Source organism: Chiloscyllium plagiosum, chromosome 19 (assembly GCF_004010195.1).
Source record: "Chiloscyllium plagiosum isolate BGI_BamShark_2017 chromosome 19, ASM401019v2, whole genome shotgun sequence".
Lineage (NCBI taxonomy): Eukaryota > Metazoa > Chordata > Chondrichthyes > Orectolobiformes > Hemiscylliidae > Chiloscyllium > Chiloscyllium plagiosum.
The window spans coordinates 43,033,609-43,057,442 of NC_057728.1; the positions used below are offsets into that span (position 1 = coordinate 43,033,609).

Consider the following 23,834-nt stretch of genomic DNA (forward strand, 5'->3'; position numbering starts at 1 on the left):
ATGATATTTTTATCAGCGTCTCCACTATAATCAAGTACATAATACTGGTCTATCAATGATGAAAGGTTTCACCAGTGGTGATGTCCCTATCTTATAGACCTTTTTGCTGCAATTCAGCCTTCACAACACATATCACTGGCAGCCCTGCACTTCAGCCGAAGTGAGACGAGCTAGAAGGAAATAAGGTAAGGATTCAAATGAAATTGGATACAGTGATATAAATGACAAGTGCAAGGAACCTTCTTGATGAGCTGTCTATCATTTGCACTCCGTATCTTTCAATCAGCAGAAAGAAGGTTGGCAATATTGCAATACAGCAGACTGAGTAACCAGTCTCACTTTATCTCGTCATTCAATATGATATGCTCCTCTTGTGTCAAACAGCATTTGACTATGTATCTAAACATTTTTCACAAAGCTAACTACAACTTGGCTTTTATGATTAGGCACAAGGTTTTAATTTAAAATAAGTAATTGGAAAAATAAAATCTTATATTGTGCATTAGAAAAAGAATAACAATTTTAAAATATGATATCTTTTTAATGCTTCCTTTAGAAATACCATTTGTTTCAGGTTATTTTTATAACAATGCAATCTTCTTCTAGTTAAAAATTGCAAACTATTCTGAATGAATTGAAAATCTTGTACAGCTCTCTGTCCAAACTCTGCATATTAGGGTGCAATGAAACAGAATCATATTGAAAAAAATTGTAACACTTACTATGACTCTTAATACTTGTGTTCTATTACTTTGCAAAAAACCTTGTGCCATTTCGATCTAAGCTACAATAAGCTTAGCTAAAACTTCACAATCATTTACAACATGATGTACACATTATCTTGCATTTGATTTATCTACATTTATCGCAAATGATCTATCTGAACATTTTGCATCTCCCACAGCAATTTGTAACAGTCTTCTTAGATGGCAAATAGCCATAAGCAGACCAGGTTTCGTTCTGAACTTGGTGTCTGGAAGATTGATCTTGACAAATCTGAGAATTTAACAAAAAGGACAAAATCTGAGAGCAGCATTGTTTCTTCAAGAAAGACTTTCATTTGGTTGAATTGGTTATCAAGTTAAATATTATTTTCCAGCTTTCAACAATAATATATTGAAATAATCTACATCAGTCTAATTTGTCTCGATAGTAATCTAATAATGCTTACATTTATAACAAACTTCAAACATGCTTTATTCTCAAGGATGGTACATTGAGCAGAAATGGAAATTCTGGCTGATTTTCCATCCCTCCCATGGTGGTTAAAACCATCACAAAGCTCAAAGGAAGGGAAAAAAGGATTCATATTCATGCAGTCCTGTTCACAACCTCAGGTCACCCTAAAGCATTCCATGTTTTGTTCTGAAGTTTAATCACTTGATGTCAGATAACATTACAGCCAATTTGCATAAAAGCAAAGACATTCATGATCACAATTTGTTTTGTTAGTTGAAGGAAAAGTTTTGGCCAAGACACAGGAACTACTCTCTTGGCACTCTGCCACAAGCTCTTTTATATCCATCTGAGGGGGGAGGAGGGACCTCAGTTTAATGCCTCATTCAATAGACAGCACCTGCAACAATGCAATATTTCCTCAGCACTACACTGAAGTACCAGGTTGGAAACTATATACAAATTCCTACAATGGGGCTTGAATCCATGACAGTCTGACTTGGTTTAAGTATTACTAACGGTCAACATGACTGGTACCGCAATGTTTACATCCCCTTTATTGGTACATAACTAATTTTCTCTCTCCCCTTGCAACCCCTTTACCTTTGTTATATTTCAATCAAAATATTTTGGACTCCCTTTCTAGCTAACTCCCATTAACCTTTCAAACTTTTCGGTTCCTTTACCTGCTTTTGCATTGGCTCTCTGAATTTCCAATTTTCACTTGATCATCAGATTCTCTGACATCGAGCAGAAGCACTCTTTTATTACTTCATCTTACCCTCCAGCTTTTTTATCATTCAAAGCTCTTTTGGTTTTGCATGCCCAACCCTCTCCTTTTAAGAATGCAGCCTGACAGTGCTGGTGCAGGTTTTCCTGCCAACCTTACATTCCAATTTACACAAGTTTTTTTCAATGCACTAAAATTATCCCTCTACCAATTCAATGTTACTCCGGCTTGATCCCAGACAATTTATTAGCGTTAATTTTTTTTCTTTCCCTGCTGATGCTCACTGTCCTTAGCCCATCATATCCTCAGAACCAGATTCAACAATGTGTCTTGTCTTGAGCCTGAATGTATTAACTAAGAAGATTCTCCTGAACACATTCAAGAAGCTCTTTTCCATCTCTGGTGTCAGTAATACTATATCAGTGCTATTAGGATAACTGAACAGCTCCATTACTATGGAATTCAAGTTTTTGTATCTCTAACTTCCTTGCAAATTTGCACCTTTTTTCCTTCTCCATTAGTTGGCATCCTACAGAATATATCTAGATCTAAGCAAATTAATTTAGTCTTCGATTTCTCCTGCAGCCACCTCATCTTTGGAGAACTGTAATATTGTCATAGAAACGCTATAGTGTGGAGCAGGCCATTCAGCCCATCGAGTCCACACCAACCTTCTGACGAGCAACCCACCCAGACTTACACTCCCAATCCTATAATCCTGCATTTCCCATGGTTAATCCACCTAGCCTGGACACTACGGGCAATTTAGCATGGCCAATCCACCTAACCTGCACATCTTTGGATTGTGGGAGGAAACCAGAGCACCTGGAGGAAACTCATGCAGACACAGGGAGAATGTGCAAATTCTATACAGACAACCACCTGAGGCTGGAAGTGAACCAGAGACCATAGTGCTGTGAGGCATCAGTGCTAAGCACTGGGCCACCCTTTGTCCTTGAGCAATCCTGCCTCCTATGTTTCCTTTGATATCTTTCCTAACATGTGCATCTTTATTAGTGAAAGATGGATGCTAGATGTGAGAATATGAAACAGAACAAACTTTATTGAATATGAGAACGATGTAGGCTTGACTTTGCTTGAAATTTGTAAATAGAATATACATACATAAATTGAAAAGACAACAACCATTTTTCTCAAGTCTGCTCCATCATTCAATAAGGTCATGGCTGATTTGTGTTTCAAATTCCACGTTTCTACCTTTCCCAATTACCTTTGATTCCCTTGCTTAATAAGAATCTACAATCCTCGACCTTCAAAATATTATATGACCTGTCTTCATTGTCTCTGAAGAGAGATTTCCACGTTTCTACCTCTCCCAATTACCTTTGATTCCCTTGCTTAATAAGAATCTACTATCGACCTTCAAAATATTATATGACCTGTCTTCATTGTCTCTGAAGAGAGATTTCCAAAGTCTTACAACCCTCTAACAGAAATAAAAATTCTCATCTCTGTCCTAAAAGGGCAAGACCTAATTTTAAAATAGTGCCGTCTACTAGTTTTGGAGTAACTCATGAGAAGCAACCTTTCTACATCCATCTTGTCAAGACCATGAAAGATCATAAACTTAAATAAAGTCATCCCTCTTCTAAACTCCAGTGGAAATAAGCTCAGCCTGTTCAACTTCTCTTCATAAGACAACCTACCACATTCCAGCTATCAATCTAGTAAACTTCTGAATGCATTCCACCTTTAAGAGGACCAAAACTGCGCACACTATTCAAAATGTTGTCACACCCACACCCTGTAGAAGTGAAGCACAACAGCACAACAAGTGTTCAATTCCTCTTCTAATAACGAATAGCATGCAAGATCAAGGACTTACTGAAGGCTGGGATAATGTACATTGCGTGAATAACCAAAGAACCATATATTTCCAATCTAGAAACATACACTGTTTGTCATATAATTAGAGTCATAGAGATATACAGCAGGGAAACAGACCCTTCATTCCAACTCGTCCATGCTGAACAGTTACCCTAAATAAATCTAGTCCCATTTGCCAGCACTTGTCTCATTTCCCCCTAAACCCTTCCTATTCATATGCCTAACCAGATGCCTTTGAAATGTTGTAACTGTACCAGCCTCCACCACTTCCTTCCATACATGCACCACCCTCTGCGTGAACAACTTGCCTCATAGGTCCCTTTTAAATCTTTCCCCTCTCACCTTAACATTATGCCTCTGGTTTTGACTCCCTACTCTGTGGAAAAGACCTTGGCTATTCACCCTACCCATGCCCCTCATAATCCTCTAAAAGGTCACCCCTCAGCCTCCGATGCTCAAGGGAAAATAGCCCCAGTCGATTCAAGCCTCTCTCTTCAGCTCAAAACCTGCAACCTCATCAAGTTCCTTGTAAATCTCTTCTGAACTCTTTCAAGTTTCACACCATCCTTCCAATAGCAGGGAGACAAGAACTGCATGCAGTATTCCAAAAGTGGCCTAATCAATGTCCTGTACAGCCATAACATGACCTCCCAACTTCTATACTCAAAGCACTGACCAATAAAGACAAGCACACCAAACGCCACCTTCATTATCCTATCTATGTGTGACTCCACTTTCAAGGAACTATGAACCCAGATTCCAAGTTCTCTTTGTTCAGCAATACTCCGCGGACCTTACCATTAAGTGTATAAGTCCTGCTAAGATTTGCTTTTCCAAAATGCAGCACCTTAAATTTATCTAAATTAAACTCCATCTGCCACTTCTCAGTCCATTGGTCCATCTGATCAAGATCCATTATACTCTGAGATAACGTTCTTCACTGTCCACTAAACCTCCAATTTTGGTGTCATCTGCAAACTAACTAACTATACCTCCTATTCACATCCAAATCATTTATGTAAATGACGAAAAGCAGTGGACCCAGCACCGATCCTTGTGGCACATCACTGGTCATGGGCCTTCAGTCGGAAAAGCAACCCTCCACCACAGCACCACCCTACCCCCAACACTCCACCATCTTCTACCTTTGAGCCAGTTCTGTACCCAAATACCTAGTTGTCCCTCTATTCCATGTGATCTAATCTTGGTGTAACCAGTCTACCATGAGGAGTAACAATAACTGACCCTTTGGCCAAAACAGATATTGCAAAGCTGTCTGTCAAAATCTGTGTGTGCATTAATGCATACCTCACATTGTATGTGAGGCTATGTAAACTGACAATGCTAGATATTAATGATTGGTTTAGTTGTTTGATGTTTTTGATCAACACTGAGGACATAAAAAAGGTACAATTTTGTGTACTTCTGGTGTATTGAACTCTACGCTTTGACGAAATAAAGTTGTCTCTTGAAAGTATGTGCATGGTCATTACATCAACATAGTCAGATGCTGTGGTGAATATCACTAGGAAATTATATATGTCTAAACTCCCAAGCTGAGCACATCTCTTGAAATAAAGATGAATATTCTCACCTACGACATATGATTTTGTTGGATTTGCTGCTGTTGCTGTTGGAGCAGAAGTTGTTGTTGTTGTCTGCGCCGGGCAGTTCGCAGCTTCTCAAATCTTGCTTCCATTTCCTCCAACACCTTGGGCGTGTAACGAACTACCAGTTTAACACTGTTCTGAGCAGCCTTTAGTAATTCAACTGCCTTTTCATGGTGTTCCCCTTCAACACTCTGAAAGAACAAATACATTTTATTCCCTACACTCCAAATCGAAGTCCAGAAAACCTGCTTTGTGCCAATGAATAATATTGTAAATTCACAGCTATGATTATTTTAATCAACCTGCATGGAGAGGTTATTATATATATATCTGCCAGGGGTGGGGCTTGAACACAAATCTTTTGACCAGTGGTAAAAGAAAGTTTACAGCTGCATTGTTGGCATTCACAGTTCCACACCAAGACAACGGTGCAGAGTAAGCAGAGGAGGTAGTCGAGGCAAAAATAATTTCATTTCAGGGATGGCCTGAAGCAAACACATTTGTTCCCAATGGAAAATATATAAATTTCAAATATGTTGGCAGTCCCTTCTAAAAAAAAATACTTTTTTTTCAGTCATTTAGCACCAAATTGATGTTTAATGTGAAAACAATATAAAACTGAATAAAATTTCATTATGTCATGAAAAACAAATTCTTGACTAAATTCCTGAGCTTTGAGTATAGGAGTGCCAGCAAGTCAACTCAGTATATTATCATGAAATGCACAAAAAAGAAAAAAGACTTTTTGCTTTCACTCATTTTTGAAAACTGGTCAAAAACAAAGAAAGGTTTCAAACAAATTAGCATGACATGATACAATGCATTCAACAAGAGCTAACAGGCTAGAACAAAGTTACCATGACTAAATTCTGGACCAGATTCCTACCATTTGTCATTTTTGGAAAATTGCTCTATGGAGGATTTATTTGGTCTTGGTTCTGGTTTTGTTACACTTTGATACATTTAACATGATATGTTTGGAAAGGGATTGTGTACTCTACTTTTGGAATTTTAAAGCAAGCTATTAGCCCTTGGATTGCAGGGTGACCGATGGGGCATAATAATATTCACAACTTTTCACTTTAATATCAATATGGTCACTGACCTGTAACACTTTGTTATATGTTAAATGCCAGCTGTTATTTTTGCTCCAATTAATAATACTGAATTTCTAGTTAAATCAGCAAGTTGCTCATGATATATTCAGCCTTATGTTTGTTTTTCTTAATTTTAAATTAAATAAATGTTAAGCTTTTGCAACAAACAGTAGATAATAAAAATTCTCGTTGGAGGACTGATAAACAGAACTCCACAGATGACTATGTTCAGCCCTTCTTTCATACTACTCCAAAATGATAGATCTTTCTTGTAATGTAAAATTGGATGAATTAAATGGAATAGTGATGTAAGTAGTACAAAATAGACTGATCACATTGAAATTATTCCAAAAAACCGCATGACTCAAGTGTAAATGTCTACTTTAGCTGAACGAGGTCATTGACTTACCACTCCATTGACAGACAATAATTGATCACCACGCTTTAAGCCCCCATGTCTATCGGCAACACCTCCAGGAATAATACGAGAGATGTAGATTGGTGAATTTTGTTCCTTTCCACCCATTACATTAAAACCAAGACCTTCTTCAGTTTTTGGCAATTCCACAACCCGGGGGTGAGAATGACCTTCACTTGCAGCAAAAGCAGCAACAGTGGCCTGAAAGAAATTCTGAAACTCAGTTCCATAGAAACAAAATCAAATATTGACTTTTCCTATAACACACAACCTACGTCTATATTTTCACCTCTGTACATTGTTTCAAAAATGTTAACTGATAGCAATGGTCAATACTTCTAAAATCAGCCTGTGATAAGTTCAACATTTTTGTCTTGAAATGACAATAAAATATTTGTCTTTTCTTTACTAGAAAGTTCTGAAACAATAGAAGTCAAAACATGTGTCAACTTTCATAGACTGTAAAACTGACTTGAGACCTCACCTCAGTTATCTGAGACTCTGGCTTTTCACTCATCTAACTTCCATGTTGCAAATGCATAAAGTTACAGAGTGAGGAAACTTGGTTTTGGGACAGTGGGTAGATATTACCAATCGGACTGTTTAGAGATGTTATGGCACACATCTGGAGCAAGTGAGGCTTGAACCCAAGCCTACGCATTGCAGACACAGGGACAGTACCACTACACTTCAATAGCCCTTTGAATAATATTGATTCTAGCTGCTGCTCAATCAAAAAATGTGCTTTCAGTTGCTGGTAAATGTGTAAGCTGACAAATAAATTAATTATGCCTTAAACGACTGAGCGAGAAAGGCCTTTGTTATAGAGTCATAACCCATAGAAACAGACCCTTTGGTCCAACCAGTCCATGCTGACCATAATCGCAAATTAAATTAGTCTCATCTGTCTGCACTTGGCCCATATCCCTCTAAACATTTCTTATTCATGAATTATCTATATATCTTTTAAACATTGTAACTGTACCTGCATCCATCACTACCTCTGGAAGTTCATTTCACACAATTTCTCACATTTCACTCTTAAAAAAAATTGCTCCCATTGTCTTTTTTATATCTTTCTGCTCTCATCTTAAAACTATTCCTGATAGTCTTGAAATCTAAGAGAAAATCTAAGTTCTAAGTGAACTTCAGTATCGACATATTTGCAAGAGCTAAACATGATACAATTTCAAAGGCTAGGAGGTGTCATTAGCATGGGCCCAGTCTTTACATGAGATAATGCTCACAATTTCAGAATTGAGCCATAATTTTCACTTCCCCACTTTGCACTGATTTCACCATGTCACATGGCTAAATGAAAAGCAATGTCTTGTGATAACTGACATTGGCATCAATAGGGAACAGTGGGGAGATCATCTTTCAGGTTAATTAGATCTAGTACAGAGACATGTCTCAATACAGAAGTGAGAATGACAGACTTTGACTGCAAGGCAGTAGTTGACTGAATGTGGCATCAAGGAACCTCGCAAAACTGGAATCAATGGGAATTGAGGGCACACTCTCCACTGGTTGGAGTCATAACTGGCACACAAAGATGATTGTGCCTGTTGGACGTTAGTCATCTCAGCGCCAAGGCACACTGCAGGAGTTCCTCAGGATAGTGTCTTAGGTCGAGCCATCTTCAACTGCTTCATTATTGACCTTCCCTCAACCAGAAGACAAGAAGAAATAGGAACAAGAGTGAGCTGTTGTGCCCCTCAAGCCTGTTCCACCATTCAATTAAGGGGCAGGTGATGGCCTAGTGATATTATTGTTAGACTATTAATCTGGAGATACAGGTAATGTTCTAGGGACTTGGGTTCAAATCACACCACAGCAGATAGCAAAGTTTGAAATTAATTAAAATCTGGAATTAAGAGTCTAATGATAACCCATGAAACCATTGTTGATTGTCAGAAAAACCAATCTGGTTCACTAATGTCCTTCTGGGAAGAAAACTGCCTTCCTCACCTGGTCTGGCCTACATGTGACTCCAGACCCACAGCAATGTGATTGACTCTTAGCTACCCTCTGGGCAATTAGGAAAGGGCAATAAATGCTGACCTAGCTAGCAATAGCCACATCCTGTGAATGAATAAAAAAAAGATTATGGCTGCTCTGATAATCCCTACATCCACTTCCTTGTATTCTCCTTCTTGATTCCCTTGCTGATCAAGAAGTTATCATAGCCTTGCATACACTTAAGAACTCTGCCCAAACAGATCTCTGTGGCAAGGAGTTCCAAAGATTCATAAAATTCAGAAGCAATTCTCCTCATCTCAGTCTTAAATTGGCACCCCTTTCTTCTGAGACTCTGTCATCTGGTCCTAGACTCTACCACAAGGGAAGAGAGATTCTTCATATTTATCCTGTCAAGCATCATAAGATCAGAAGTAGGGGTGTTCACCGATGATCACAAAATGTTCAGTACCATTCGCGACTCCTCCGACATTGAAGCAGTCGATGTCCAAATGCAACAAGTCCTGGACAATATCCAGGCTTGGGATAAAAAAGTGGCAAGTAACCTTGTGCCACACAAATCCCAGGCAACGAGCATCTCCAGCAAGAGAATCTAACCACTGTCCTTGAGAGTCAATGGTGTTGCCATCACTGAGTCCCCCACTATTAACATCCTGGGAGTTACTGGTGATCAGAAACTTAACCGACCCCACCACCAGGGATATATTTCCCTCCTGACCCCTTTCCGTTTTCCGCAAAGACCGTTCCCTCCGTGACTAGCTGGTCAGGTCTACGCCCCCCAACAACCCACTCTCCCGTCCTGGCACCCTTTCCTGCCATGCAGGAATTGCAAATCCTGCACCCACACCTCCTCCCTCACCTCCATCCAAGGCCCCAAAGGAGCCTTCCACATCCATCAAAGTTTCACCTACACATCCACCAATATCATTTATTGTATCCATTGCTCCCGATGCGGTCTCCTCTACTTTGGGGAGACTGGATGCCTCCTCGCAGAGCGCTTTAGGGAACATCTCTGGGACACCCGCACCAATCAACCCCACCGTCCCGTGGCCCAACATTTAAACTCCCCCTCCCACTCTGCCGAGGACATGCAGGTCCTGGGCCTTCTCCACCGCTGCTCCCTCACCACCCGATGCCTGGAGGAAGAACGCCTCATCTTTCACCTCGGAACACTTCAACCCCAGGGCATCAACGTGGACTTCACCAGTTTCCTCATTTCCCCTCCCCCCACCTTACCACAGCTCCAGCCTTCCAGCTCAGTACTGTCCCCATGACCTGTCCTACCTGCCAATCTCCCTTCCCACCTATCCGCTCCACCCTCCTCTCTGACCTATCATCCCCACCTCCATCCACCTATTGTACTCTTGGCTACATTCTCCCCAGCCCCACCCCGCCTCCCATTTATCTCTCCACCCCAGAGGCTCCCTGCCTTCATTCCTGATGAAGGGCTTTTGCCCGAAACATCGATTTTCCTGCTCCTTGGATGCTGCCTGACCTGCTGTGCTTTTCTAGCACCACTCTAATCTAGAAACTTAACTGGACCCACCATATAAAAACAGTGGCTACAGAAGCTAGGAATCCTTCAGTGAGCAACTCTGAGGACTCCCCAGAGCTGTCCACTATCTACAAAACACAGGGCAGGAGAGTGATGGAGTACTCCACACTTGGCTGGATGGGTGCAAACTCCAACAACACTCAAAAAGCTTACCATCATCCAGGACAAAACATTCCCTTGATTGGTAGCACATTCACAAGCATCCACTTGCTCCATCACTGATATTCAGCAGCAGCAGTGTGTACCATCTATAAGATGCACCGCAGAAATTCACCAAAGCTCCTGAGACAGCACCTTTCAAACCCACTTCCATCTAGAAAAACAAAGGTGTAAAATGCACGGGAACTCCATCACCTGCAAATTCCTCTCCAAACCATGCACCATCCTGTCTTGGAAATATAATGACATTCCTTCATTACCATTGGGTCAAATTCCTGGAATTCCCAACAGAATGGGATCACGGATCTACCTAAAGAATCTGGGCTGCAGTGCTTTAAGGCAGCAGCTTACCATCACCTCTTCAAGGGCAACTAGGGATGGGCGATAAATACTGACCAGCCAGCAACACTGCGTAAATAAAAACAATGAGAAAATAAAGTTTGCTCAAGGAAGGATATAAAATATAAATAACACAACTGATAGGTGGGGTTGTGCTTTTGTTCCCAAGTTCTACAAACAAAAAGCTTTTAAGCAGATCCAACACTCAGATTAGTAAATTATCTGCTGCTGGAAAAGAAACAGCAAGCAAAATATTACAGCAGCCAGAGTACACCTGCAATCCTGCATGTTAGAAATACTGATCACACCCCTGCCACCATTACGTCAGGAATCAAACAAACTGTTGAACTTGGCCTCATTCGCAACTTATCAATTCTATGTTCAGCCCTTCAAAACTTTCACAAGGCAAACAAACCAAAGTAACAGCTGGCAGAATCCCATATCCCTAAAAAAAAATGCATTGTCAATAACTCTTTGCTCAACACTCAGACAACAAGCAATGTCAGATATTACCCCAGAAGGAAGCAGAAAATTCAACTTCCAATACAACAAAACAAACTGTTGTGCTAAGACAATACATACAATATTATTAAAAGAGGTGGGCACTGTGATTTTTAACATTCCCAACAGTCATTAGTTGACAACTTACCCCAAAACTTCACACTATAAGATTAAAGTCCTATCTGCATCTTCTATTATAGGCTGGGTATGCAAATTTTCCTGACTCTAAGTTGAGCTTTTTGTGTGAATAATCACCATGATTGTAATTTGCACAAATCGTATTGACTTTTCCATGAAGACAATTATGAGTCTTATAAACATACTGGTACATATTTAGGTAGCCTTTCTATCAGCAATTGTTTAATTTGCAAAGCAAGTTATACAATCAGCAATATAAAAACAAAATGAAGCTACACTACAGTAAGAAAGAAACGTCTGGAAAGCCCAGAAGTGACCAGATCAAATTTGGTGTATCTATATAGAAAGTGTGAAATTAATTTCACTGTCTTGTTCTGACAGCAAGTCATCACACATTAATTTCCATTTTCATCCAGCACTATCTGCTGCATTGCAAGGAAGTTAGTACCATTGACCATGAAAGGAATTTGTTAATCTAATCAGAAAAATCAGTGAATACTGGGTCCTATTAAAGATATTACCTGGGTAGTAGCACTGGCTCTACCTTCTGGGCTGCCACTGATGTCTAAATTCTCATATATACTCTCGAACACCTGAAATACACATGTACACAAAATTAAAACACAATTACAACACATTATCTGGTACCTCCACATGGCATACCTTTGCGGTTGCGCGAGCTCTGAATTCTGGGCAGCCACTGATGGTTATTGTCTCATGCATGTACTGATAAACCTGAAAAATTATTTGCAAATCACAGAAGAATTAATTACTCACAGCTTAAAGCAGTACAGATCTTGCTTAGATCTTGAAAATATTTTCAAGCAGTTTTGGTTTTATATTGTCATTTATCGCAATGTATATTCGAGAAGTTTAGATATTATATGCAAATAATTGGGAAATTAAGATGTTCAGCAACAGATTCCCTTAATGTAAAAAGCATTTTTCTCTTGAATTTTTTTCTCTTGAATTGTATTGTTTGTAAGGTGAGGTAATGCCTCTTTCCATCTGTGGTGAAACGGTTAAAAATTATGTCCCAATACGTGTGTGAATCTAACCGGATGCCTCTTCCCATCTCAGATAAAGAAGGGCACTCTAGAACAGTGTTAGTTTGAGAGATAAAGAATGATCAAGAAAAATTGCAAAGTGAGAGCGTTAAAAAAAGTGTGAAAGAAGATAATGAGAAAAGACAATAAAGTATGAGAAAAGATGGAAACTAAAAAGATATAATAAAGCAAACGGTGTAGAGAAAAAGTGGACGATAGTAATGCTTTTTTAGTTGGTAATGGTAAATAGACGTGGTTTACAAATGTAATTGCATTTGGGTATATGCCTGGTAGAACATTTTGTTATCCAACATAAAATACAGCTGGAAATCTGAAACAAAGATAAACTGTTGAAGATACTCATCAAGTCTGACATCATTTGGGAAGAGAAAAGCACAGTTAACATTTCATAGCTGTGACATTTCATCAGAATGAGAAAAAGTCAGAATTGCAAAAGGTTTTGCGTAAATGAAAGATGGGATGTTGAAAAGAATAAAAGGGAAACTATAAGTCAGGGTGGATGGTAGGACAGGTTAAATAGCAAAAGGTTTCACTGTACAAGAAAATAACAAATTGAGTAAAGATCATCGAATGGCTACAGACAGAGAGAAAATAAATCAGTTACTGTTCTCCTCCTGGTCCACGCCACCTAAGCGAAACCCTGACCCAAACAGTGGCACCTATGAGTAGCGCATATTGGGCTGCCTAAAGCCCTGGATACTGCTTAATGGGCCCTAATTTACTGTCCTAGCCTGGGCCTTGTCTAGAGGATGTGTGAATAGTAGGACCCTGAATAGCTGCCAATAACTAAAAGCAAAGGCAATAAGAGAAAAATAAGTGAGAAAAATAACTGCAAAGAAAAGAATAAAGGGACATTATTACCATCATTGAAAATTTTTGAACTCAATGTTGAGTCACAAATACTGAGTATTGCTCCTTGACCTTGTGTTCAGCTCTATTAGTACACTGTAACAGGACAAATAGAGAAAGGCTAGAAAGAACGCTAGGTAGAGAACGACTGAAAACCGAAAGTGATGCTCAGATTGAATAGAAGTGTTTCACAAAGTGGCCATCCAGTCTGCATTTGGTGCCATTGAATTAGAGGATAATACATCATGAGCAGTGAATATAGTGCACTACATTGAAAGCAGTACAAATAAAGTTTCAATTGAAGGGAGAGGTAAAATGAAACTGTATGTTCTGGTGAGAAAAGGTGTAGTAGGAAGCAGATGGGGTTGTAGGGGTGATTGAAGGATGAATTGTTATGTCGTAGAGAGAACAGACCCTTCAGAGTGCTAAAATGGGAGAAAATATCGGTATGTTGTGTGGCATTACACAGAAAATGAAGGAAATGTCTGAGTGGTTACTGGAATCCACCATGGGAACATGGTCACATTATCTCATGTTGGAGATGGACATCACATAGAATGCTGGTGGTGTGAACATTATAGGCTACTTTTTTTTGTTATTTAGGCTGGTTGCTTCATTGGGTGGGTCAGTATTTATTGCCCATCCCTTACTGCCCTGGAAAAAAATGTTGTCAGTTGCTTCTTGAACCACGACAGATGACTTGGTTTAGGTACATGGCTTTGGGAAGACAGCTCCAGAATTTTGACCCAGGCACACTAAAGAAATGGTGATATATTTGGAAGTAAGGATGGTAAGTGGCTTTGAGGGGAATTTGCAGAGAATGGTATTTTCAAATATCTGCTGTCCTTGTCATTCTCAATGGTAATGTTCTTGGCTTGGAAGGTGCTACTTAAGAAGCTTTGAAATTCTGCAGTGCACCACACATATAGTAGTCTGCCACAACTGAGTGTTGGTGATCAAGGGCTGAAGACCTATGGATGTGGTGCTAATCACATCTGGAGATTAGTAAACACTGAGATTTGTTGAAGTTGTATGCATCTAGGCAAGTGCACAGAGTTACATTACACTACTGACTTGAACTTTATTGCTGGTTGATTGGCTTAGGGAGTCTGGAGGTGACTTAATTGCTGAAGGATTCCTAGTCTCTGACTGTCTCTTCTAACTATACTATACAATTGGTTGGTGCTGTTGGTGCCTGTTTGATTCCGCCAATCACCAACTGCAGCTGCAGGCATGTACAGAAAGAGTCAATTCTCATAACTTCACAGGTTACTTTATTAATGCATTAAACAATGGACATATTTCTTGTATGTTTTATTACAAACTAAAACTGACATATTTTCCCACAAACTGAACTAGAACCTATTTATACACCCATTAGTTTTCTGACACTCCCTGAGTAGTCACAGCATATGAAACTAATACTCAATCAAGATAACTGCTTGTTGCTGCTGATGAGAGCTAATGCTGGCCAGACTGTGCACTCTCTCCCTCTCTCTCTCTTGAGATGTCACCACATCCTTAACATAGAGTCTGCTGCTGAGATAGTTGGTCTCCGAGGTTTTGCTGGTTGCATGCCTCGAGAATCTTCTTTTTACCTTTTTCCCTTCTTTGTCTCTCTCTAGTTGTGGTGTCTTTTTCCAGTTGGCTCAGCGTCATCTGCTTATTGCATGTCTTTACCTTCCTGGCTCTAGACCAGGGACCAAGGTAGCATTAACTCATTGCTCCTCACCCAAATAAGGCATTACTTCATTTTTCTTATTTTTTTTTGCAGAATATATTTGGTCCCAAGAAGTATCTGGACTCTGGTCATCCTCAGTCCACAAGAGATTTCCCCCAGCGTGTCAGCAGTTTTTACACTGAGCATTTCTAGCCTATCAGCGACTGGTACCTCTATCTCACTGCAGCCTCCTGGCTAGCATCTCATTTTCAGCAGTATGTCATTGACTTGTACCAATGTCTCTCTCCGTGCAGCAGCCTGACTAACAGTACAGTTCATATCTGGTCAATGATGAGCTCCTTGATGTCAATAGTGTGGAATTCAGCAGTGGTAATGCCATTGAATGTCAAGGGGCAATGTTTGAATTCTTTCTTGCTGAAGATGATCAACATCAGACGTGTTGTGAATGCTACTTTTCATTTGTCAGACTAAACGTGGATATTGATCAGTTGTGCTATTGTTGGACATGTACAGCTTCAGTATGAGTAGTTTTGAATGGTTTTGAACATTGTGTAGTCATCAGTGAACAACCCCATGGTGTGAACTGAATTGGCTGAAGGCTGGTATTTATGCAGTGAAAGATATTTCAATTGCTCAGCACTTCCAGTTGAAGATATTTGCAAATACTATGCCTTTTATATTTTGCACCAATGTGGTGGGTTACCTAATCATTGAGGCTGGGGATTTCTGTGCAGCATTTTCCTCCACTGAGTTGTTCATTAATTCACCATAATTCAAGATTAGATGTGACAAGATTGCAGAGCTTAGATCAGATCCATTGGCTATGCAATTGCGTAGCTCTACGACTCACTGCATATGCTGTCCGACATAGAAGTGTAGTAGCTTCACCAGGTTGACATCTCACTTTTAGGTAGCCTGATGCTGTTCCTGGCATAACTTCCTTTTGAACTAGCGTTGATCCTCTGTTTTGATGATAATGGAGGAATTGGGGATATGCTGAGCCATAACACTGACAATTCCCCTGCTCTGTGGATGCTGCCTGACCTGCTGTGCTTTACCAGCACCACACTTTCGAGTCATCTACGACAGAAGGAAAATCTAAAGTATTTCTGCGGGTATAGGTGATACAGACATTACATTTTGGCAAGCTGATATTTATATCAATAGTCATCTCATGAATTTCAAGTCAGTGTTTTGTGATATTATCAGACAGTGACTCATAACTACCAAAGCACTCTGAGAAAAATATAATAATACTAGCACCAATGTGCAGTCAACGGTGCATCTATGTAACAAAAACAAAAAGGCTCAGCATGTCTGGCAGCATCTGTGGAGAGAAATCAGAGTTAACGTTTTGGGTCCAATGACTCTTCCTCAGAACTGGTGGTAGCTAGGAAAACATTTTCATAATGCTGAAGATAAGGTGGTGGTGGGGGTGGTGGCAAGGGGGGCATAACGAGCAAACAACAGGTGGAGATAGAGCCCAAAAGAGACCAATAGGGATAATTACTGCCTAGCAATAGGTTCTGTGTAATAGCAGACCAAATCATAGCAAGGCCACGTGGGTGGGGGTTGGACACAGGAGAAGATGCCTCAAACCTTACAATTGTTGAGCTTGATGTTAAGTCCAGAAGGCTGCAGAGTTCCCAGGTGGAAAATAGGTGCTGTTCTTCCAGCTTGAGCTGCACTGGAGTAGTCTAGCAAGCTTGAGATCGATATTGGCCAGGGAACATGGTGGTGTGTTGAAGTGGCAAGCAACTAAAAGCTCAGGGTCTTCTTTGCGGACAGAATGTAGGTGTTCTGCAAAGTGGTCACCCAGTCTAGGCTTCATTTTTCCAACATAGAAGACATGACGTTGTGAGCAACAAATGCAGTGGACTGGAGTGAGTGAAGTGCAGGTAAAAGTACTGCTTCACCTAGGTGGCATATTTGGTCCTTGGATATTGAGGAAGGAAGGAATTAAATGGGCAGGTGTTACACCTTCTATTGCAGGGGAAGGTGCCACGGGTCTGTGGGTTATTGTGAGTGAAGGAGGAATGAACCACAGTATCCTGGATGGAATGGTACTTGTGGAAGTCTGACAGGGGAGGGAAGGGAAGGGGAGAGTGTATCTGGTGGTGGCATCCCACTGCAGATGATGGAAATGGGAGCTAATGATCCTCTGGATGTGGGTGGTGGTGGGGTGGGAGGTAAGGACAAGGGGGAATCTATTGCTGTTGTGGGAGAGAAGAAAGGGGGTGAGGGCTGAAGTGGGGGAGATGGATCAGACCCAGCTGATAGCCCTGTCACCTATGGGGAATTCTCATTTGAGGAAAAAGATGGACATTTCAGAGGTCACTTCATCGAAGTTGACATCATCAGAACAGGTGTGATAGAGACCGAGAAACTGTGAGAGTGGGATAGAGTCTTTACAGGAAGTAGGGTGTGAGGATATATAGTCAAGGTAACCATGGGGGTCCTTTGGTTTGTAGTGGATATTATTGCTTAAAAATGTGTTGCTGGAAAAGCTCAGCAGGTCAGGCAGCATCAAAGGAGCAGGAGAATCGGCGTTTCGGGCATAAGCCCTTCTTCAGGAAAACCTACTGCGAATCCTCTTGCATTTAACCTACTGCGAATCCTCTTGCAAGGATACCTTCCTTGAAGAAGCTCTCCTCCTCCCCCTTTGATGCTGCCTGACCTGCTGCGCTTTTCCAGCAACACATTTTTAAGCTCTGATCTCCAGCATCTGCAGTACTCACTTTCTCCTAGTGGATATTATTGGCCAGCCTATCCCAGTACAACTAGTGCAACAACATAATCCAGTATTCAAGGTATGAAAAATTATTCAATATAAGGAAAGCCAAATAGTAGAAAGCCTGTATGTACTTTACAATCAAGAATTCACATTTTTTACACAGAAATTTCTTTCACAACATCAATGAAATGGGAATCTGTGACTGTATGGAATGGCACAAATATTTTCCACTGCTGCCAACATTAAAGAGGGCTTTGGACTGCAATGTTTGGGGAATATTTGCAAGCAATGTATTTGACTTTACCTTCTCACCTTGACCTTCTGTTACTCGAGTCAGCAGCAAAGTGGTGTAGCTGGAGCATGCTGGGCACATAACCCAGTGGTTGATGGGTCAAAACTATTCTTCAGCTATTTGGCACTGCAAGGTGGCCATGGTTAGCATTGCTGCCTCACAGTTTCGATTCCACCCTCGGGTGACTGCCTAGGTAGAGTTTACACATTCTCCCAATGTCTGTGTGGGTTTCCTCTGGGTGCTCCAATTTTCTCCCACAGCAAAAAAGTGCAGGTTAGGTGGATTGGCCATGCTAAATTGCCCAAAGTGTCGAGGAATGGATAAGTTAGGTGAATTAGCAATGGGATATGCAGGGTTACAGAGACTGTCTAGGAGGTAGTTATGGGCTGGATGCTCTTTGGAGGATTGGTGTGGACGTAACGGGTTAAATGGCCTGCTTTCACACTGTATGGATTCTATGATTCTCAATAAAAATCCTCAGTAATTTAGGACTGAGATCATGCTAAGCCAGATCAACCTACATGGCGACAGGGATGGTGCAGGAGGGTGGGTTTCGGATACTTTGGATAATTGAGGCTTATTCTGGGACAGGTGGAACCTCTACAAACAGGTTGGTCTACAACTGAACCAGAGGGGTACCAATATCCTGGGGGCGGAAATTTACTAATGCTCTTCGGGAGAGTTTAAACTATTTCAGCAAGGGGATGGGAACCTAAATTGTAATTCCAGTGTCCAGGAGGTTGAGAGTAGTGAGATCAGAAATGAGGTTTCAAGGTCACAAGAGTTCCCGGGCAAGCAGGAAGGTGGTTTGAAGTGTATCTACTTCAACGCCAAGAGCATCCAGAAAAAGGTGAGTAAACTTAGAGCATGGGTTGGTACCTGGGACTTCGATGTGGTGGCTATTTCGGAGACATGAATAGAGCAGGGACAGGAATAGTTATTGCAGGTTCTGGGATTTAGATGTTTCAGTAAGAACAGAGAAGATGGTAAAAGAGGGGGAGATATGGCATTGACGGTCAAGGACAGTATTATGGCGGCAGAAAGGACTTTTGAGGGCTTGTCTACTGAGGTTAGAAACAGGAAAGGAGAAGTCACCCTGTTGGGAGATTTCTATAGGCCTCCAAATAGTTCCAGAGATGTAGACGAAAAGATAGCAAAGATAATTCTGGATAGGAGCGAGAGTAACAGGATAGCTGTTATGGGGGACTTTAACTTTCCAAATATTGACTGGAAATACTAAAGTTTGAGTACTTTAGATGGGTCAGTTTTTGTACAATGTGTGCAGGATGGTTTCCTGACACAGTATGTGGACAAGCCAACAAGAGGCGAGGCTGGGTAATGAACCTGGGCAGGTGTTAGAGTTGGAGGTAGGACAGCACTTTGGTAATAGTGACCACAATTCAGTTATGTACACTTTAGCAATGGAAAGGGATAGGCGTATACCACAGGGTAAGAGTTATTGCTGGGGGAAAAGGCAATTATGATGCGATTAAACAAGATTTAGGATGCATAGAATGGGGAAGGAAAGGCAGGGGATGGGCACAATTGAAACGTGGAGCTTATTCAAGGAACAGCTACTGCACATCCTTGATAAGTGTGTACCTGTCAGGCAGGGAGGAAGTGGCTGAGCGAGGGAACCATTGGTTTACTGAAGATGCTGAATCTCTAGTCAAGAGGAAGAAGAAGGCTTATGTTAGGATAATATGTGAAGGCTCAGTAAGGGCACTTGAGAGTTACAAGTTAACCAGGAAAGACCTAAAGAGTGAGCTAATAAGAGGCAGGAGGGGACATGAGAAGTCGTTGGCAGGTGGGATCAAGGAAACCTTAAAGCTTTCTATAGGTGTATCAGGAATAAAAGAATGACTAGAGAAAGATTTGGGCCAATCAAGGACAATAGTAGGAAGTTGTGCCTGGAGTCCGAGGAGATGGGGAAGCACTAATTGAATATTTTCCATCAGTATTGTCATGAAGATGTGGGTGTACTGTACCTTTTAAGAAAGTTAAATGCTGGCAGAACTACCTGACAGCACGAAGTGTTCTGAACAAGACATAATGTAACCTTTTGGTCCAGCAATCAGTGTAGCTGTTTGCATGGTGATAAAAACAATTCAATCAGTTTAAATTATACCCCAAATTACCAACCTCCAATCAAGTTTAAATTTATTGTAGTGACAATATTAGAAACCAATGAAACAATCTGATGCTTAGGGGTAGAAGACCGGGGAAAATTTGAACAGTTGGAAGAGAACTGCCAAGAGACCGACTGATGTAGACTGCTAGTCCGAACTGTCTGAGAGGTACCTGTCAGAGAAGGAGTTTGCACAGAGGAAAACACTGACACCGACTCAGAGAGCAAATCTGCTAAGAGAAGATTTGACAGCTGGCTAGTTTTGAAATTCAAATTTTCCAGTAAATATTAATCAGGGGTTTTATCGGACTAATATTATAGAAGGGAAAGTAAAAGATAGGTTACAGGAAGGAGTGGTAAATAGTTGTTTGTTAATTATTCTGTTATGTTTTAAGAAATAAATTTGTTAATTTTTACTTTAAATAGTTCCTGTCCTCTCGGATTTTCACAGATTACTGCACGGGATAAACCTTTACTGTGTTGCTGGTTTAAATTAAGCAGGAGGGTTTACCTGTGTCATAACAGTACTCACTGGGGGAAAAAAAACAATGTTGTTGAGGAGAATACTGAGATATAGGGTACTAGACTAGATGGGATTGATGTTCGCAAGGAGGAGATATTAGCAATTATGGAAAGTATGAAAATAGATAAGTCCCCTGTGCCAGATGGGATTTATCCTCAGATTCTCTGGGAAGCCAGGGAAGAGATTACAGAGCCTTTGCCTTCGATCTTTATATCAGCATTGTCTACAGGAATAGTGCCGGAAGACTGGAAGATAGTAAATGTTGTCCCTTTGTTCAAGGAGAGTAGAGGCAACCTTGGTAATTACAGACCAGTGAACCTTCTTTCGGTTGTCGGTAAAGTGTTGGAAAAGGTTATAAGAGATAGGATTTATAATCATCTAGAAAGGAATAAGTTGAATAGGGATAGTCAACATGGTTTTTTGAAGGGTAGAACATGACTCACAAACCTTATTGAGTCCTTTGAGATGGTGACCAAACAGGTGGATTAGGGGAAAGCTATTGATGTGGTGTATACTGCAATCCATGTACACCACATCAAACACTTTCCCCTAATCCACCTGTTTGGTCACCATCTCAAAGGACTCAATAAGGTTTGTGAGTCATGTTCTACCCTTCAAAAAACCATGTTGACTATCCCTATTCAACTTATTCCTTTCTAGATGATTATAAATCCTATCTCTTATAACCTTTTCCAACACTTTACCGACAACCGAAAGAAGGTTCACTGGTCTGTAATTACCAAGGTTGCCTCTACTCTCCTTGAACAAAGGGACAACATTTACTATCTTCCAGTCTTCCGGCACTATTCCTGTAGACAATGCTGATATAAAGATCGAAGGCAAAGGCTCTGTAATCTCTTCCCTGGCTTCCCAGAGAATCTGAGGATAAATCCCATCTGGCACAGGGGACTTACATATTTTCATATGTGGATTTCAGTAAGGCTTTTGATAAGGTTCACCACAATAGGCTACTGCACAAAATATGAAGGCAGGGAATTGAGGGTGGTTTAGCAGTTTGGATCAGAATTTGGCTAGCTGAAAGAAGACAGAAGGTGGTGGTTGATAGGAAATGTTCACCCTGGAGTTCAGTTATGAGCGGTTCACTGCAATATTCTGTTTTGGGGCCATTGCTGTTTGTTGTTTTTATAAATGACCTAGATGAGGGCATAGAAGGATGGATTAGAAAATTGGGATTGTGGATAGTGTTGAAGGATGTTGCTGGTTACAGAGGGACTTAGATAAGCTGCAGAGCTTGGTTGAGAGTTGGCAAATAGAGTTTAATTCAGAAAAGTGAGAGGTGATTTTCTTTGGAAGGAGCAACAGGAATAAAGAGTACTGGACTAACGGTAAGATCCTTGGTAGTGAAGATGAGCACAGAGATCTCAGTGTCCATGTATATAGATCCCTGAAAGTTGCCACCCAGGTTAAAAGGGTTGTTAAGAAAGCACATGGTATGTTAGCTTTTATTGGTAGAGGGATTGAGTTTCAGAGCCATGAGGTCATGCTGCAGCTGTGCAAAATCTGGTGCGGCCACACTTGGAGTATTGTGCACAGTTCTGGTCACCGCATTATGTGGAAACTTTGGAAAGGGTTCAGAGGAGATTTACTAGGATGTTATCTGGTATGGAGGGAAGGTCTTATGAGGAAAGTCTGAGGGACTTGAGGTTGTTTTCATTTGAGAGAAGGTGGTTGAGAGGTGACTTAATAGAGACATATACGATAATCAGAGGGTTAGATAGGGTGGGCAGTGAGAACCTTTTTCCTCAGATGCTGATAGCTAGCATGAGGGGACATAGCTTTAAATTGACGGGTGATAGATATAGGATCAATGTCAGAGGTAGTTTCTTTTTTGAGAGTAGTACGGGTGTGGAATGCTCTACCTGCAACAGTAGTAGACTCGCCAACTTTAAGGGTATTTAAATGGTCATTGGATAAACATATGGATGAAAATGGAATTGTTTAGGTTGGATGGGCTTCAGATTGGTTCCACAGGTCGGTGCAACATGGAGGGCCAAAGAGTCTGTACTGCGCTGTAATATTCTATGTTCTAACCCTCAAATAGCATAATCAAGGAAGTGAACATAGTGGTATCATAAAGACTGAATTGCTGAGGGTGAATTAGAGGAATGAGAGAGTTGAAAGCCATCATGCTGAACTAACATGGTTACCTGCTTCAGTATAAATCTACAGGCAGATGGAGAATAAACATCTGCTAATGCACATCAAAGATGTGGTGCATAAAACCCCATGGATACCACCACCACCAATGAGAACAGATGACTGATGTCCAATGATTAAAAAAAACAGCAAGGAAGAAATTGCATGTTTCAGCAGGGAAGATGTCTTCGGTGAAGGAAATCCAAGAGTGGTGAAGTTCTCCAGTATAAAGGGATCTATAAACCTCAGACTGTAAGAAGAGAATCAAAGCTTTCCATCCAGTCTTCCAAGTCCAGAAGATGTATTCTGCAGGGATTGTGAAACCTCCAGATCCTGTGTATTTGTAAAATCAGAGACCTGGTAGAGGTGTGGGTGCAAAAATGAAATTATTCATTTGTAAGTATAATGAAAACAAAAAAGAGGGTAATGTTGCATAAGTCTGAAAGTATTCATATGAAGAAATGCTGCACTTTGAAGGTCACGCAGACTAGTTTTAGATTTTGAAGGAGTGAGACTAAGGACATGACCCTCCTTAAAATCTCCAGAACAATGTTCACTACATCAATGTAATCTGTAACTTCCTCTACCACAGTAAACTAAGCAGATCCAGTGGTTTCCTACATTTAAAGAGAATGGTGGAATGAATGTTTATTATGAGCAGCAACTCATAACATCACCACAAGCTGGTCAAACAAATCTCCCAGTCTACAATGCTCCAAGACCAGTCTGCTCCTCTAGTTCTGGCCTCCTGATCATCTCTAATCTGAATCATTCCACCAAGGGCGGCTGTCCCTTCAGTTACCTAAGCCCTAAACTCTGGAATATCTACCCAAACCTCATGATTTAATTTCC

General features: G+C 40.7%; 1 protein-coding gene across 3 annotated transcripts in view; it reads right to left on the minus strand.

Moving 5' to 3' along the window:
* Positions 1-520: 520 nt before the first annotated feature.
* lin7a (lin-7 homolog A (C. elegans)) overlaps positions 521-23,834 on the minus strand; it is a 65,954-nt gene continuing 42,640 nt past the window's right edge. The window contains exons 3-6 of one of the 3 annotated variants that reach the window (XM_043709671.1): positions 12,073-12,144; positions 6,871-7,080; positions 5,349-5,555; positions 521-996 (exon numbers count right to left, since the gene is read on the minus strand). In XM_043709671.1, the coding sequence (XP_043565606.1) occupies positions 5,349-5,555; positions 6,871-7,080; positions 12,073-12,144 (489 nt within the window). In that variant the 3' untranslated portion in view covers positions 521-996. Of the gene's footprint in view, positions 997-5,348; positions 5,556-6,870; positions 7,081-12,072; positions 12,145-12,214; positions 12,287-23,834 lie in introns of all 3 variants that reach the window. The other 2 variants (XM_043709672.1, XM_043709673.1) reach the window with 2 other exon arrangements.